This window comes from Candida margitis (assembly GCF_024628925.1).
Source record: "Candida margitis strain CBS 14175 chromosome Unknown scaffold22, whole genome shotgun sequence".
Classification (NCBI taxonomy): Eukaryota; Fungi; Ascomycota; class Pichiomycetes; order Serinales; family Debaryomycetaceae; genus Lodderomyces; species Lodderomyces margitis.
The window spans coordinates 110,999-127,407 of record NW_026261814.1 but is presented as its reverse complement, the minus strand read 5'-3'; the positions used below and the strand labels follow the sequence as shown (position 1 = coordinate 127,407).

The 16,409-nt window shown below is 39.8% G+C and overlaps 7 protein-coding genes across 7 annotated transcripts; 5 read left to right on the top strand and 2 right to left on the bottom strand. All coding sequences in view use genetic code 12, as the record gives it.

Annotated features, from left to right (window-relative positions):
* Nucleotides 1-8: 8 nt before the first annotated feature.
* CANMA_003001 (Zn(II)2Cys6 transcription factor) lies at nt 9-1,955 on the top strand (the record flags this gene model as incomplete). The annotated part of the gene is made up of 1 exon (XM_051815133.1): nt 9-1,955. One exon carries the CDS (start codon nt 9-11, stop codon nt 1,953-1,955), a length of 1,947 nt encoding a protein of 648 aa, XP_051671423.1.
* Nucleotides 1,956-2,207: 252 nt separating this feature from the next.
* On the top strand, nt 2,208-4,136 carry CANMA_003000 (Zn(II)2Cys6 transcription factor; the record flags this gene model as incomplete). The annotated part of the gene is made up of 1 exon (XM_051815132.1): nt 2,208-4,136. The coding sequence occupies one exon, from the start codon at nt 2,208-2,210 to the stop codon at nt 4,134-4,136; it is 1,929 nt and encodes a 642-aa protein (XP_051671422.1).
* Nucleotides 4,137-4,325: 189 nt separating this feature from the next.
* On the top strand, nt 4,326-7,097 carry ARG81 (Arg81p; the record flags this gene model as incomplete). Its single annotated transcript, XM_051815131.1, has 1 exon — nt 4,326-7,097. One exon carries the CDS (start codon nt 4,326-4,328, stop codon nt 7,095-7,097), a length of 2,772 nt encoding a protein of 923 aa, XP_051671421.1.
* A 1,376-nt stretch (nt 7,098-8,473) lies between these two features.
* On the top strand, nt 8,474-9,232 carry PGA6 (Pga6p; the record flags this gene model as incomplete). Its single annotated transcript, XM_051815130.1, has 1 exon — nt 8,474-9,232. The coding sequence occupies one exon, from the start codon at nt 8,474-8,476 to the stop codon at nt 9,230-9,232; it is 759 nt and encodes a 252-aa protein (XP_051671420.1).
* Nucleotides 9,233-9,551: 319 nt separating this feature from the next.
* Nucleotides 9,552-13,004, bottom strand: CANMA_002997 (poly(A)-specific ribonuclease; the record flags this gene model as incomplete). Its single annotated transcript, XM_051815129.1, has 1 exon — nt 9,552-13,004. One exon carries the CDS (start codon nt 13,002-13,004, stop codon nt 9,552-9,554), a length of 3,453 nt encoding a protein of 1,150 aa, XP_051671419.1.
* An 886-nt stretch (nt 13,005-13,890) lies between these two features.
* Nucleotides 13,891-14,268, top strand: CANMA_002996 (uncharacterized protein; the record flags this gene model as incomplete). The annotated part of the gene is made up of 1 exon (XM_051815128.1): nt 13,891-14,268. One exon carries the CDS (start codon nt 13,891-13,893, stop codon nt 14,266-14,268), a length of 378 nt encoding a protein of 125 aa, XP_051671418.1.
* A 685-nt stretch (nt 14,269-14,953) lies between these two features.
* On the bottom strand, nt 14,954-15,988 carry CANMA_002995 (uncharacterized protein; the record flags this gene model as incomplete). The annotated part of the gene is made up of 1 exon (XM_051815124.1): nt 14,954-15,988. One exon carries the CDS (start codon nt 15,986-15,988, stop codon nt 14,954-14,956), a length of 1,035 nt encoding a protein of 344 aa, XP_051671417.1.
* Between the last annotated feature and the right edge of the window lie 421 nt (nt 15,989-16,409).

Below are 16,409 nucleotides of genomic sequence, written 5' to 3'. Positions count from 1 at the left end.
TTAGCATAATGCCACCACGAAGGTTTAAAAGGGATTACAGTCGTGGCGGGTGTCGAGAATGCAAACGCCGGAAAATTAAGTGCAATGAAGCTAAACCGCATTGCTCTGAATGTACGCGATTGGGAAAGGACTGTTCGTACCCCAACATTGGTGAGAGAGTGATACGAGGTTCCAAAAAAATAATTGACGAAAAGAAGGAATCGTTTGTGTTACCAGACACACAGGGCAAAAGGATTTGGACGGTGCAGATGTATATGGGGCCAGACCAACCAAAAAAGAAAATGAAATGGGACAAAGTTTCCTCGCACCCGTCAAGTCCTAATGAAAATCACCCTAGCGATCACTCCCCTTTGAATGGAGTTATAAATAATAATGTTCCACAGGAAACCCTGCAGGAGGGTATTCAACAGCTAAACTTCCAGGATGCTTCTAAAGTTGGCCCAGACATACAAGAATTTGTTCCCCCCTCTTCCATATTACCTAGTGACGTTTACAATAGCGACGATCTCAACTTGTTAGCTGAAGATTTGAACAATCTTGTCAATGACATTATGTTCAGCTCAAACATAGTGCAGTCCGTGGATGGCCAACTAGACTTTTTCGATCCCACAACAGAGACGACTCCATATTTGGATGACATACCGAAAAATATACCCTATGACTACATAAAATTGAAAACAGACGACGAGAGACGATATATGACCCAATTTTATGAGGACTTTGCCCTGCAGATTTTGCCGTTTAGTGTGTGTGACGATGAATGGGGGTCTTACAGAAACCCTTTTCGCGATGTGATAATGAAGTACGCCGCAAGAGAAACATTTCTTCTAGCCGCCATGTTATCACAAGGAGCGAGGTTAGCTTCGGAATTACAAGATGATGAAAAGAGTCGCCAGCAAGATATGGAAAACTGTGGAAATTATTTATCTACGTGTTTAAAACTACTTGGTCCGGCATTAAGTAGAAATCAAGAAAAGCAGGTGAGGGGCGATTTGACATCGAATATAGAAAGTATATTACTCACAGTTTTGTTGCTAGCTTCATCCAATGCCAGCAATGAGAAACAGAGCTGGCGTCCGCACTTGAAGGGAGCCAAGGATATCATAATGAAAGCCACAGGTAGCAAGATCCGACTGTCTACCACGTTGATTTTGTGCAAGATTTGGTTTGCTGATTTTGAGATTTTGGCAGGGTTGAGCTCTGAGTTGGGAGGCACACTTCGAACGAAGGAGGAAATGGATGTGTTGCTTAACTTTGAAGATCTGTACGAGCAGTCTGTCTTGATAGAATTTGGTTTAATCCAAGATAATGGGTTTTGTGTAGTGATGGGGTATCACATTGATTGTCTTCAGTATTTGAAAGAACTTTCAGATTTACTAAGGCGAAAGAGAGGTGGTACAGAAGAGCAGCCGGGCCCATTTGAATGTTCCGAATTGATTAGTGGATTATATGCTCAGCATAAGGTGAAGTTTGCTCATGTATACAACGGACAAGCTCCTCATGGCTCATTATGTGACACAGTACACAAAGCAGATGGGAAGTTGGAGATGATATCCTGGATGGACTTGTCCCAACAAGCATACTCACTCGCGGGTTTGGTGACTGCATTCACAAGGATGCTTGAAATACCAATCGACTCGCCACATGTGAAAGGTCTAGTTGCTAGATTAGTTGACTTGATCAAAGTGTTTGAAAATTGCAAGTTCCAGGAGAGAATGCGTTTTCCTTTTGCTTTCCTGATGATCCAATGGCCTATCTCGGTTGCTGGGTTTGCCTGCACAGAATCCCCGGAGCATCCAGTGATTGAGAACTTCTTTCAATTGTGTTACAGAACTGGTTCATATAGTGCTAACTTAACGTTTGAGCGTATTAAAAAGGTATGGGAGCTACGAGATGCGGGTAAAGCGGTAGATTATGTTGATGATGAGAGTCATGTAGATAGAATTACGTATTGATTTTGAATTAACAGCAAATCAATTCTTTCCGGTAATTGGCTTGAGGTGGTCGATTGGAATCGTTTTGCTTGGCCATTTGAGCCAACACTGTCAATCTTCTTGGTAAAACAGCCAACGTTCATCTTTCCACTTCTTATAACTCTACTTTCAACAATTTGGTAGCGCGTGTGACTAGACCCTATTCAAAGTGAGTCAAACAAAATTATGCAAACCGGGCTGGAATGCAAAACAAAAACAATAAATGTTGCCACAATGCTGCTGCACAGATTCAAGAGACATTACAGTCGTGGTGGGTGTCGTGAATGCAAACGCCGGAAGATCAAATGTGACGAAGCGAAGCCGTCTTGCTCTGAATGCACGCGATTGGATAAAGATTGTTCTTACCCACAAGTGGGTGAAAAAGTGATACGAGGGTCAAGTAAGGAGGCTGGAGGGAGCAAAATACGGCATGGGAAACGTGCATGGAATTTTCAAATGTACATGGGTCCTGAAAACCCAAAGAAAAGAATGAGATGGGAGAAGGTGTCTACCATGACAGATACCGCTGAAGCTAGCACGGACAACAAAAACAATCCTGATGAGGTACATAGCGGCACCGTTCAATCAAACAATCTCAATGGAATAGACCTATCCACCCGCACAAATGCTAGTGCTGTTCCGCAGCTGAGAGACGATGTCAGCCCTTCGTCTTTATGGTCTGGCGATGTTTACAGCAGCGACGATTTGAACTTGTTGGCTGCAGATTTAAACAACCTTGTGAATGACATTATGTTCAACTCAAATATAGTACCCTCTACAGACAATCAGGAAGAATTTCCTGACCTTGATTCGGGGACGACCTCATCTTTAGATAATATACCAAATGGACTTCCCTATGATATCATGTTGGGAAAAACGGATGACGAAAGACGATACTTGAGCCAATTTTATGAGCGCTTCTCTCTGCAGAAATTGCCTTTTGGAGTTGACAATGATGACCCAGGCTCGTACAGGAATGCCATTCGGGAAGTGGTCATGCAGCACGCTGCTAAAGAACCTTTTCTTCTAGCAGCGGTTTTATCACAAGGCGCATATTCAGCATCAGAATTTGAAGCTAATGAAAGACAACGGCAGCACGATTTGGAAAATTGCGGAAATTATTTGACCAATTGTCTAAAGTTACTTGTACCTGCGCTAAATCGAACTCACGAAAAGCAGGTGAAGGGTGATATGACCTCCAATATTGAAAATATATTACTCACAGTTTTGTCACTAGCGATGTCCAATGCTTGTAATGAGAAGCAAAGTTGGCGTCCGCACTTGAAGGGGGCTAAGGAAATAATCATGAAAGCTACAAGTAGCAAAATTCGACTGTCGCCAACCTTGATATTGTGCAAAATGTGGTTTGCTGATTTTGAGGTTTTAGCAGGGCTAAGTTCTGGGATGGGTGGTACCCTTGGATCAAAAGACGAGATGGATTTAGTGTTTAATTTCGAAGACCAATACGAACAATCTGTCTTGAGAAATTTCGGGTTGGTACAAGATAATGGGTTTTGTGTGGTCACGGGATATCACATCGTGTGTCTTGGATATTTCAGAGACCTTTGCGATTTGCTTAGGCGAAAAAGAAGTGAGCCAGAGAAGATCCCTGATCCGTTCGAGTATATGGACTTAATCAGTGGCTTATATGCACAATATCAAGTCAAATTTGCGCGCTTAGAGTCGACTTCGAAGGGACCCGTCTTGCGTGGGTCATTGTGCGACACGGTACAAAAGTCCGATGGTACATTTAAGACTGTTTCCTGGATGGATTTGTCTCAACAAGCGTTCACATTAGCTGGCTTGGTAACAACATTCACTCGATTGCTTCATAATCCTCCTGAGTCGCCTCATTTAAAAGGTCTAGTCACCAAGATGGTGGATTTGATTAAAGTGTTTCAAGATTGTAAGTCCCAGGATAGCACAAGGTTTCCATTTACTTTCCTGATGATCCAATGGCCAATATCAGTTGCAGGTTTCGCCTGCACTGAACCGCTGCAGTATTCTGTTATTGAAAACTTTTTTGAAATGTGCTCCCGAACTGGTTCGAATAGTGCCAATTTGACTTTGAACCGCATTAAAAAGGTATGGGAGCTTCGTGAGGCAGGAGAGGTTGTGGATAGTATTAATGGAGAGGGAAATGTAGATATAATATCGTATTGATTAATAGTAAGCCAATTGTGTCACATTCTACTTAAAATCCCTCGCAATTATATTCTGTTGAAAACGGGAAGTCTTAGCGATGCAACGGAAAAAATCATCACTTCTTATTTCTCACCTCTTTGCGAACTTAGTTTCATTACAGTAACCCACAGAGACGGCACATACAGTCCTAAAAAAATAGGTTATCTAATGTCTACTACTCCTCCTTCGTCTTCATCGTCGCAAAAGCAAAACAAACTCAAGCGATCCAAGACTTTCACTGGCTGTTTCACTTGTCGAGCTAGGAAAATAAAATGTGATTTAAGACGACCACAATGTGATAAATGTATCAGGGCCAAGTTGACGTGTGCCGGGTATGATGTCAAGCTCCGATGGTCGCAGCCAATCCAATTTACTCCATTAAATAACGGAGATGTGAAAGGCACACTGGTGAAATTTCCCACGTATGAAAATGGCGATGCACCAGATGATGCTGAGATCGATGCCGAGATAGATGCAACTGCACCAGAATATTTTCACCGACGATTTGTTGAATATGTGGAGTGGAAAGAACCATATACGACATACGATCAGATGAATTATGATCTTGCGTATTTGCAAAATAACAGGCTAACGTCTAGGTTGAAACCGCATGGCGATACAAAAATGAAGGGACCATTTGGAGTATTTCAAGGTAAGGTTGACCAAGAGAAGGACAAGGACGGGAGAAGGTCTACGCAACAACTGAAGAAGAGAAAGATTATGATGGATAAAAGAAGTGATTCGCCTGCTGAAGAGAGGTCTATCGCAACCTCCACAAAAAAGAACGATGTTGCTATGATCTCAAACGATGCCCCACCACAGGACCAGTTTTGGTTATCAAATGAGTTGAAAGACGCTGCATTGGTTACTGCTGCTGCTTTAAACACCCACTTTTTAGACATCATGAACAATTTTGACAATAATGGGGACGTGTTGCCACAAACAGGTGATCAAGGAAGGACGGCTGAAGATACGAATTACAATTTGAATAACCCTGATTTGTTCAATTTGGTGTTTCACAATAAAGGACAAACCTTCAATTCCATGCAGCCTCCAGCGTCAGCCTCAAACTCAAACATGTCCATGTCAAATTTATTGAATCAACCTGACAATCTCGTGGATCCTATTTACTATTCCAATTTTTCCAATTTTTTCTACAACAACCCCTACCAAATGAATGAAAACTTGGAAATTCAGTTGCATGCACAAACAACAAGTGCAGATGACACCGAGTATGTTGACGGTGACCATTCAAATGATAGCAAATTATTGGCGTCGATAATGAAAATTGTTCAGAGTCCGCTAAATGTCAATTTTGACTTGACATTACCAACGCGGCAGTCGCATGTAGGTATTCCTACAACTTCGTTGCAAGTACAGCCGTTGACGCGTTATTTATTAAATTACTATGTGACCGATGTCGCAGATTTGATGACGGTGATACCACTTACTGAAAATCCGTGGAAGGCGATTTATTTCCCCCGTGCATTGATGGCAATAGGGGAGCTTCTGGCCTTGGGTAAAACTTCGATGGCTAAAAACGCATTGTTGAATGCTTTGCTAGCGGTATCAGCGTTCAATTTGCAATCAAAGTTTCCCAAGAATTCGCAACCAATGCGGTTTTATCTCAACTTGGGTATTGCGTTGCGTAACCAAGCCAGTTTGTTTGTTAAAAAATTGTTGAATCTGAAGAACGATGTACAATCTGGTATTGAACATTGTGTTACGCAAGAAAAATACAAAGACGTGCTTTGTGCCGTAATGACCATGATTAGTGTTGATCTAGTTTGGGGAACTATGCAAGATACCGGTTTGTATATTGCGTGGTGTGGTAAAGTTATTGTTGCAAAGATGGCAACCAAGAAGAAGCTTTCGCCAAAAGCAAGGATCTTGCATCGTATATTCTCATCATTGAAGTTGATCCAAGACTCTACGTGTTTGAATTTTGAAAGCATCAAGGAAAACTATGAATCATCGACTGGGATTGGTGGGTATGATGTCAATGGAGATAAATTTGGTAACGATAGAGAAAAATCCAAAGAAGGTAACAAAGGGCGTATAGACTTTATTGTCAATAGCTCCTTTTCCAACAAGAACAGCTTCAATTCCGCCATCAATGCAACTACATCGCCCCAGTTTGTAAATAAGAAGTTGATAAATACCAAGAAGAATGACGAGAATTTTGCTACTGATGCATTGTACGGGTTACCCAACTCGTTGATTTTGTTATTCAGTGAGACTGTTGAGTTGTTGAGGATACGCATATATTACACTACAACGAAAAATCCATTACCTAGTGACTATAAAAGTAGAGTAGAAACTTTAAATGAAAAGTTGGATGCATGGGTATTGGACTGGGAATTATACAAGGGACAAGATATGGAGTTTAATAAGACCAATCGGAAAGGATCTGCAGAGGATGGAGAATCTGAAGATACACGGGGCTCACAGTCTGTCGCTGGAAACGCACCTACAGCCCTTAACGATGTTGATACTGCCGCTAATACTGATGAAAACTGCTCTAGAAAGCAATTTTATTCACCCATGCATGAAGTTACGTTTCACCATATTATGTCATTTTACCATGCGCTCGTCATTTACTTTAGCAGATTTATTAAAGATGTCTCGCCTACCAAATTGCAAACAAGGGTGGTGAAAACCCTCAATCATTTGAATTCCATTCAAGACCTTATAGCCAAAGATGAAGCAGCAATAATCCCCTTGTTTTGGCAAGGTTTCATCGCTGGATGCGAAGCGCTTTCGACGGATTTGCAATTGGGCTTCAAGAAATGGGGTGCTGATATTGCCCAGTATTTGGGCTCATATTGGGGAGCAAGACAGATTATGTTGGAGGTATGGCGGAGGAAAAGTATGAAGGAAGCAAGAGATGACTGGGTTAGTGTTGTCCAGGATTGGGAAATGAACTTGATGTTGAATTAGATGTATATAGGAGGAGTAGAAGAGTCCGTTTGGAAGGAGGTGTCTTATGTAACTTGCTTAATGTAGAAATAGTGGACAACTGGTGGCGAGAGGCTTGTTGAATGGTTTAGCAAACGTCATTACAGGTTGCTAGCTTTTACAACCACAGCCCCTGAACTGAACATCCCCCTTCAGCCCCATTCTTTTTCATCAACCAATGGGAATCGAGGCCAATGATGGCAGTAACTTCCGAGGGTCATTTTACACGAGAGCAAAGTGCCATGAGCCAATACTGGGAGCGCTCTTATTAAACAATAACAATAGTGCGATTCAGTATAGCACCCTTACAGAGAGTAAACTATGACGATTTTACTCCACCCATTGTTTCAACGTATGTGAAGAGCGTGTAGGGGTGTGACAAAGGCTTTGCACAAAGGCGTACTACTGTAGCTGACGTGAATAGCAATGCCCCAATTTCATTACCCACCCGCGAAAAACAAAATATTACCTCTCAATACTTTCTCGTCAATGTTCTAGACCCATCACCACCTCCTTTCATTTTAAAAAAAAAAAAAAATTAAATAACATGGCTTACGCGTATTACAATTATTTGTTTCGACAGAACGCGTATTTGCCCGTTTTTTTTGTTTTGTTTTTACGTTGTTTTTGTTTTTGTTTTTGTTTGGAATCATAAACAAAGCCGCACACGACTAAACTGAATTATAGACACCAGAAATCATACCATCAAACTATACAACAGTTGCACAATTAACGCCAAATTAAGAACCATAATAAGGTGCTTTTCTTTTATAACTACGTATCTTTGTTTGTATCACTTTTTGACGCACACGGTACCTGATCACGTTTGGTTTTATTATATCATAATTTTCCCTAATTCGTCACCCGCGTCTTTTTGATTATTCTTTGCTTATTTTGCAAGGCTTACAGTTAGAGGTTTTATTATATTGTATTATGTTGCCTACTACTATTGCTAGACTAGACGAGCTTAATCAAAAAAAATAAACAAGCCCCAAGGTGGTGTTTGTTTTTTTTTGTTTTTGTTTTCTGTTTTCTGTTTTCTGTTTTCTGTTTTTTATTTTTATTTGTTTTTTTTTTTTTCAAATTCAAGGGTTTTATGTCAACTCCCCCTTTGAAGGTTCAAGTATGTCTTTCTACCAATACACGGTGAAGATAATTCGAAACAACTATGGAAGCTTTATTTTCATCAAACCCATTATAAATATTCAAGGGATCCTCGATAATTTTCTTGACTTGTTTTCCAATCTTTTTCTTCTCTATCTTTATACAAGGAAAAGTTTCAAGAGCTATAGGCCTATATTCCAACTGACGTCTACATTCGTTTCATACACTTAACTACACACATATATACACACACAATGCAATACTCAACTTTATTGGTCATCGCTTCAGCATTAGTCGCATCTGCATACGGTCAAACCACCTCAACTTCATTGCAAACTGTCACCGACCACCAATCAACTGAAGTTACCATCACTTCATGTTCTAATAATGCTTGTGTCACTACTTCCAACTCATTGGTTGCATCAGTTGCTACCACTACTGTTGAAGGTGTTGAAACTGTTTACACCACTTACTGTCCATTGTCAAGTGAAGAAGCTGCTGCTTCATCTGCTCCAGCTACTCAACCAACTACTGCTGCTGCTGAATCATCTGCTGCCCCAGCTCAATCATCTCAAACTGTTGTCACTACAACTGTTCAAGGTGTTGAAACTATCTACACTACTTACTGTCCATTGTCAAGTGAAGAAGCTGCTGCTTCATCTGCTCCAGCTGCTGCTGCTTCATCCGCTCCAGCTGCTGCTGCTTCATCTGCTCCAGCTGCCGCTGCTTCATCATCCCCAGCCGCTGCTGCTTCCAATCCAAGCACTCTTGCCGGTGAAGCCACCACCGCAGCATCTGAATCAGACCAATACGTTGATGTCACCGAAACCCCAACTGTTTCCTCCACTACGAACGTTGAAGCTACTGAATCGGCTCAATCAACCTTGTTCACTTCATCAGCCTCCGCTAGTGGAAACTCGACTGAAGCTGGTGTATCTACATATGAAGCTGGTGCTCAAAGAGTAGCTGTTGGTTTCGCTGCTGTCGCTGGTTTGGCAGCTGCTTTGGTATAAACAGCTTTCTGATTTTATTTTTTATTTTGTTTTCATGGATTTTCGGTTTATGAATGTTTTTGACTAGGTTATTCTGTTACTTTTTTTTTGGTTTGACTCTGTTAATAGAGGTTGAGCTTGATATTGCTCACTATTTTTTTGTTTTTGTATATTTAGGTTATTTTTATAGTATAAAATAAAAAAAGTAAAGGTTAGATGAATTGTCAAAATTGTAGGTTTTCAGCCACTGACTGTTGGAGTAGATACGAAGGGTAAAGAGTGAATGTGTTAACAATTTGGATCCAAAGATCCCCTTACAAAAGTAATTAAGTAATCTATTTTAAGCGTTTATTTTCTCAGGTACTCTAAATCTCAACTTGTTACCTTGTGCATACACATGGTTCAACATTGATTCAAACTCTCCCTTCAGCAGAAACTCAACGTATCGCTTATATAACAATAGTGCAGTTCTTGCATCCTCAATCGAATCATGATTACCTGTTTGAACATCCTGCTTTAACATGACATAAGCCAAAAACTTAAGGCTCAATTGACGCTTCATATCCGGTTTGTAGTACAAATCGGCAGTATCGCGGATTTGTCGTTGCGGCACTTGTAAATTGATGGTACGGAAATCAGTGTAAAGTCCATGGCCAATGAATATGACACCAAGGTTGAGAAGAAGCCACAACTTGCGATACGATGTTTGCAACGTTACTAAATTCTTTGATGTCTTGTAGAAATCCAAATCATCCTGTTCAATACCACTGAAATTTGTCGTGTAGTCGTAAATGGGCTCGGTGTGAACAATGTAATCATCAATGAATGCTTGGCCATAGAGTGGATTGTTATTGTCTCCACCGCGCAATACTGAAACTCTAGCAAGTGACAAGTCGCGTGGCTTGATTAATTTCTTGGCACCACTCAAGCTGATCTCTAATTGTTCGGGCTTCATAGTGACAAACTCAGCATCAATAGCAACCATGGTCCCTACAGCGGGAGCTTCCTGTCGAGTTAAAAGTGTGTATTCGCGTTTACACGATTCTCTGATTGCACCAGCAAAATGATCACGATACAATATCGAATCATTGCCAGTAAAGTTTTTCATGTATTCAAACTGGGGCATAGTTGATTCTTGGTAAATAACAATGACGGGCTTTTTCCAAGGTAGACTCAAATTAAACACTTCTTCCTCAGGTATTGGCGTCACCAAGTAATCATTGAAAAATATCCACTCGTTATTGATCTTGACAAAAGACACCAAGTTATGCGAGCCCGTTCTTGATAAATCAGTTTGATGACTAATTTCACAAACGTATCCCAAAAACTCGTATTTCTTATACGAGCTCGAAACCGGCATCGTTGGTTTGAAACTGAAACCCGAATTATTACTCGACTTGACTGCATAAAACTCAGGCACAAACCACAGTTTTAAATTGTTGATAATCTTGAACTCCTCATTGGTTAAATTGACATTGAGAACAAGCACGGGTGGAAGTTTAGTTATACCTGTCCTAATCTCTAATGTGTGTGGGTGAGAATGCTGGTGTTGTTGACAAGGTATGGTTTTGTATTGATTCATTGAATAGTCCAAGTATGTTAAGATGTTGACATTTTTACGAATATTGGCAACATTGATCTCTTGTTGCTGTTGTTGCCTTTGGGCCTTGTGTGAATGGGGGTTGACCAAAATACTCATTTTGTTCAACATATTGCTAGGTGGAGTTATAAGTTCTAATGAAAATAGCGATCCCGATTGGTGATCGTATACAGGACATGAATCACCGTTGCCTTTGATTTCAATTTGATAGGTCAATTCGGTAATATTGAAATTGGATGAATACTGTTGCTTAAAATCGTGGTCTAATCGAGTCAATAGATAATTATTGAATGCAATAATCAACTCCCTCACTTCGTGAGCATTTAGATTCATCTGTTCGTTCAAGTTGACTAGTCCTTTGGCATATTTATCATGATTCATGACTGAACTAAAATTCAACGTCTTGACATTGCGTGCTCTTGCTTTGTACATCATGTCAAATAGGTAGCCCAATTCGTTTAGTATAGATGATCCCTGGGGGTTATCATCGTCGATAATCGTTTTGGCGTCGTTGGGTAGCCACTCGTTATTCAATTGATTAACAACCTGGTTATAAAACAAAGACTGGAAGCGATAAATCTGTAACAATGAATTGATATACGAATTATCACTATGATTTTCCAACCCACAGTAACTCTCAGTCCGATTGTAGTATCCAAAGTCAAAATCTTTAACTCCAAATTTGGAATACTGGATCTGCAAGCGACTATAGCATTTAGGAATTTTCAGATCACTTTCGGCTTGGAAAAATGTATCATCGAGGGGCGCCAATCTGTCTGAATCCCTATCATCGCTTTGTTCACTGAGGAATTTGGGGATTTGGGTATCTTTAACACTGTTCAATGAGTAATACTGCTGGACGACATTTCCAGTGCCATACTTGAGTGAATCATATTTCAAAAATTGCTGTGGGTATTGGTCCGCCTTTGTAAGAAGGTCCTCATCGACGCGCTCGGGCAATTTTGCCGTCTCCTTTACAAACTTCATATCGATTGGCCAGTTGGATAAAAGCAGCTCCTTATAGTATGGCATCCCTACCGAAGATAGTGGGACTGCATCATCAATACCGATGAACCCATCATTTTGATTCATTATATCTGGCCGTTCAACACTTTGGGGGAAATTGACAAAGTCCTTGTTGATAGTGCCCGAATTAGTCATTGACCACAAGTGCAAATTCGAAATTCCATCATTAAACATAAGAAAGTCCCCTGAGTCACTAATGCTTAAATCACATAGCTTGGGAGTTTTAGCATTAGGTGATTGTGGTGGAATTGTCGACTCCACATCTGCTTGGTATAAATGGACATTAGTTTGGTCAAAGAGGTCAATAAAATGTATTTGACCATGGAGAGATGCGACAATAACAATGTTTGGTAGTTTAGGATGGAATCTAACCGAGGATGCCCCCGCTGGGAATGCCACAGGTGCAACTGCTCGCATTGTTCGGATATCGTAAATATTAACCAATGGATCGACTATGTAGTCAGGTGAGGTTTGATTGTAGAAATTTCGCCTCGGTCTGATTGATGAACCACATGTAGCAATGTAGTATCCCTTGACATCCAACCCGGTAATTGCTCCGTTATGCGCTGCAAATGTTTTCAAAGTTGAATTGGATACAGGGTCAAACAAATTGAGAGATCCATTCCCCCCTGCAACAGTGAGGTATTTTGGTGTGCTATTGAGAAGACTAACTTTGCTATCGAATTCAAGTTTATCCAACACGGTAGGTTTATTCAAATCAAACTTCAATAAACCTGTATCACTTCCAACGGCAAGCTCACTTGAGGAATTCCCATTGAATACCATTGTATTTAAATTGGTAAACTCGCCACTCTCACCAAATGAAGACCCATCAAAGCCAGCTTTTGGGAGTCCTCGTCTATTATTGAATAAAAGTTGATCTCGCAGCAATGATAAGATGCCATCCTTGTGTGATAATATCTGCATTATTGGCTGGTGCACGGAATTTGCTTGGAATTTGGTATAAGGGTACAATTGTGTATGAAATGGTGATGTTGGCTGACCTAGTGTCACTGATTGTAAATAGCCATTTGAATCACCACACCAAATCAAATTCTGAAGCGTGTCAAATTTAGCACTGGTGATTGTTGGCTCTTCCACCACATTGAAGCCATTTTTGGAGGTACCAATAATCGGTACTTTCGCTACTTCGCTCCATCCATCCATCTCTTAAAAGCACTGCGAGAGATTTGTTCGAAAAGAAAGGGTTTTGGCAATGGGTATCTAGAGAGAGATGATGTAGGGCAATTTTTTGGTTGTTTATGGTTTGACGATGTCGGATATTACAGTGTCGTGAATATTCTAAAATGACAGAAAGCCCTTTTTGGGTGGAAACACGACTTTTATGCAATTAAGAATTACATTGTGGGAGTGTTGTTCATTGCCTCCTCTCTGAAGTTGATGCGGATATTCAACTTCTTCTGTCGATTATAATCATCAGCGGGGAGTATAAAGTATCTAGTCATTAACCAAAGATGCTATAAAGCTCTCTCATGACAATACATTTTGTACACTCAGATTTCATAATTGTTTATAACTCAGTTTAATGCACAACGAAAAGGGTCATTTATATTGAATAAACCACCATCACTCACTGTTGTGATTCCGGATAAGCAAGAAGGTTTGGTTGGGTTTGGGTCATTGAAGTTGAATGTCTTTTGAACGATGTCACGCTTTTCAAATTGTGTGTAACTTTTTTTGCCTCTTTTGGTCAGTTGTGCATATAAAATTATCTTGGTTGCACGTGCATTAAAGATAGATAGATAGATAGATAAAAACAAAGAAACTATTGCTATTACATAATGTATTATGTAATTGTTTACTTCTGACTCTTTGAGAGATTGTGTGTTTATGTGTATGTGTGGTGGTTATCAGCCACGAGGGATAAATAAATCTATAAACACAACAACAACTTCCCTATATATATCTTTCTGTCTTTCTTTCTTTCTTTTGGACCAATATAACTTTTGCTACCTCAACTAACTAACCTGTTTTAATTTAATTGTTTATTTATTTATTTGCTAATTTTACCCACTTACCACAACTATCGAGAATGTATTCTACTTCAATAGCCAACTACTTTACATCCATCCTCAACAGAACCACCACACCACCACAACTGAAACAACAACCACAAGAAGGTGCTACTGCTGTTGACTCTACACCTATCCCCAAATCATTCATTATAAGCACACCAGAGGAAAAGATCGTTAGAATCAATATGAAGAGTGTCAAACTTAAAGCAGACCACGGTGGGAACGGAGACTGCGGAAACGTAGATGGAGAAGGAGTGGGCAAGAAGGACAATGAAGCAGATATTGGTATCGAAGACGAGGACTTCATATCTATCAACAAACGACAATTGACTTATGCCGAAGTAGCTTCAATCGCTGTCAAACTGGCAAAATCCAAACCCAAATCCAAATGCTAAATAATTCTGCACGACAGAGATAAAGATAATAAAAGAGGAAGCAGAAGAAGGAAAATAGAAATAAAGTCACTTTAAAAGATTGGTTTATACGCTCGTGTAGTTTTGTTGTTTTTTTTTAATTGATGGTTATTTTTTTAACAGAATGGAGCTTTAAAAAAGGGTTGAGAAGGATTAAAAAAAGTATGAGTTCATCCTATTCATACTCTACAAAGTCTGTAGGATATAGCTTTCTTCATTTGATGGGAGTAGATGAAATAATATGGTTTTACTCTTTCTCTGAGAACTGGTTAACTGGTTGCCACTTTCTCGGGTGTTTTCGGTTGTCGGCAATACTGTAAAACAGTCCCTCATTTTTACCCCACTAAAAAAATTAAACGACTGCATATATTGTTCTTGTTTTCATATGCAAAAAGATAAGAATAAACTACGTGCACGAATAGACAAACTCAATCTGAACCAACTGATAGTATGTATGAGGAGGGATCTACGGATTCTCCATCTTTAATGAACAATACCTTTCTGTACAAAACAAAGTCAAAAGCCAACAGTTAAGGGCTAAAAACCAAAATCCAAAAGCCAAACGCCAAACGCCAAACGCCAAACGCTACAGTTACAAAAAAACTCCTCCAATTTGAAAAAGCCATAAATGAAGACGCCTTCCCTACACCTCTAAAATCCACTTCTTCTAAATAATCTCCAATCCTTGTAAATTTCTCGTTCTTTTCCCCGAACAATCCAATAATCGAACATCAGTCACACATGAAATAATAGGTCGTCGTTGTATAGCACCTCCTGCCCCATTACTTCCACCTCCACCGCCAGTAAACATTTTCACCTTTTGCAACTTTTTCCAAAATTTAATCTTAATTCTATCCTTTTTCAGGCGGAATTTGCTTATTCCCCAGCCATTCTTCTTATTCTTATGCCTTTCACCACGTAAACGTCTTTCTCTCCGTATAAATTTATCCTTTTTTCTCAAAACTGCAGTGGCCTCACCTGAATCTTCGTTCACACCTTCATCTGCACCTTTATTGGCACCTTCATCATCATCACCGTCATCAGCAGAAGCATCATTGACAACCTCGATGAAGCTCAACTCAACAACATCAAATTCAACCACATTAGACCTGGCCCACATCTGGCCAACCATTCCATCAGGCACAATGCAAGTATACAAATTCCGCCACGTAATCGACTTTGTCAATTCAAACCGCATTGTAAAAGACTCACTAGCGAAAAGTATATTCAACCCAAGGGTTAAATCCAACGTATTGATAAATGAGGCGAAAATTGTCGATTGAACATCGATACTGCCGCCATCGCCAAATTGTTGGTTGAGACATTTTGAAATTGGGAAATCAATTGAGTTTGAATGGGGTGGAGTTGAGGATTGAAGCAAGATCCATTGGTTGTTGGTGTTGATAGGTAGTTGTAGTTGTAAATTCGATGCATGAAGAATAACACCCGTGTTATTAATGAGTTTATATATATGTTTAGTATCGAGAAAATGTCTAGTAGTTAATTGTGAAATTGATGAAATTAAAGAAACTTGGATGGGCAGAGTAGAAGTAGACTCTTCTTCTTCAATGACAGTATTGTCTGATGCAGTGGGTTCAGTTATTTCATGAAGACGTTGTGGTGCTTGTTGTGGTTGTTTATGATGATGGAATTTAAATGCAATAGTGACCGTACTAAATGAAAATACATACAAAATAACCATTATCTGTATGGTGAAATACCATATATGCATGTATTCATGATAATAGGAACAATTGTGTATAAAATAAATCCCAATATGTAGTTGGATATAACTAAGAGAGAAGAAGAAGAGAAAGAAGAAGTACAAGTACAAGTGTAATAGAAAGAGGCGATGAGATATTTAAAAAGATGTTGTGTTGTTGAAGCAAATACACACGTAGATGGATAGATAGAGACTTAGAGAGGGAAAAGCATACCAAACTAAACTCAAATGGGATTTTGACACACAAAACATCAACAAACCCATTTCAATTTAACAGCAAAAGAAGAAGTTAGTGACACTTGGGCTGAACTGGCTTAGAGAAAGTGAAATAACGTTACTTTAGTCTCCGCTTCCTTCCCTCCTTCCTTCTTTCCGCCGCCCTTCCACAGTTTTTTCATAA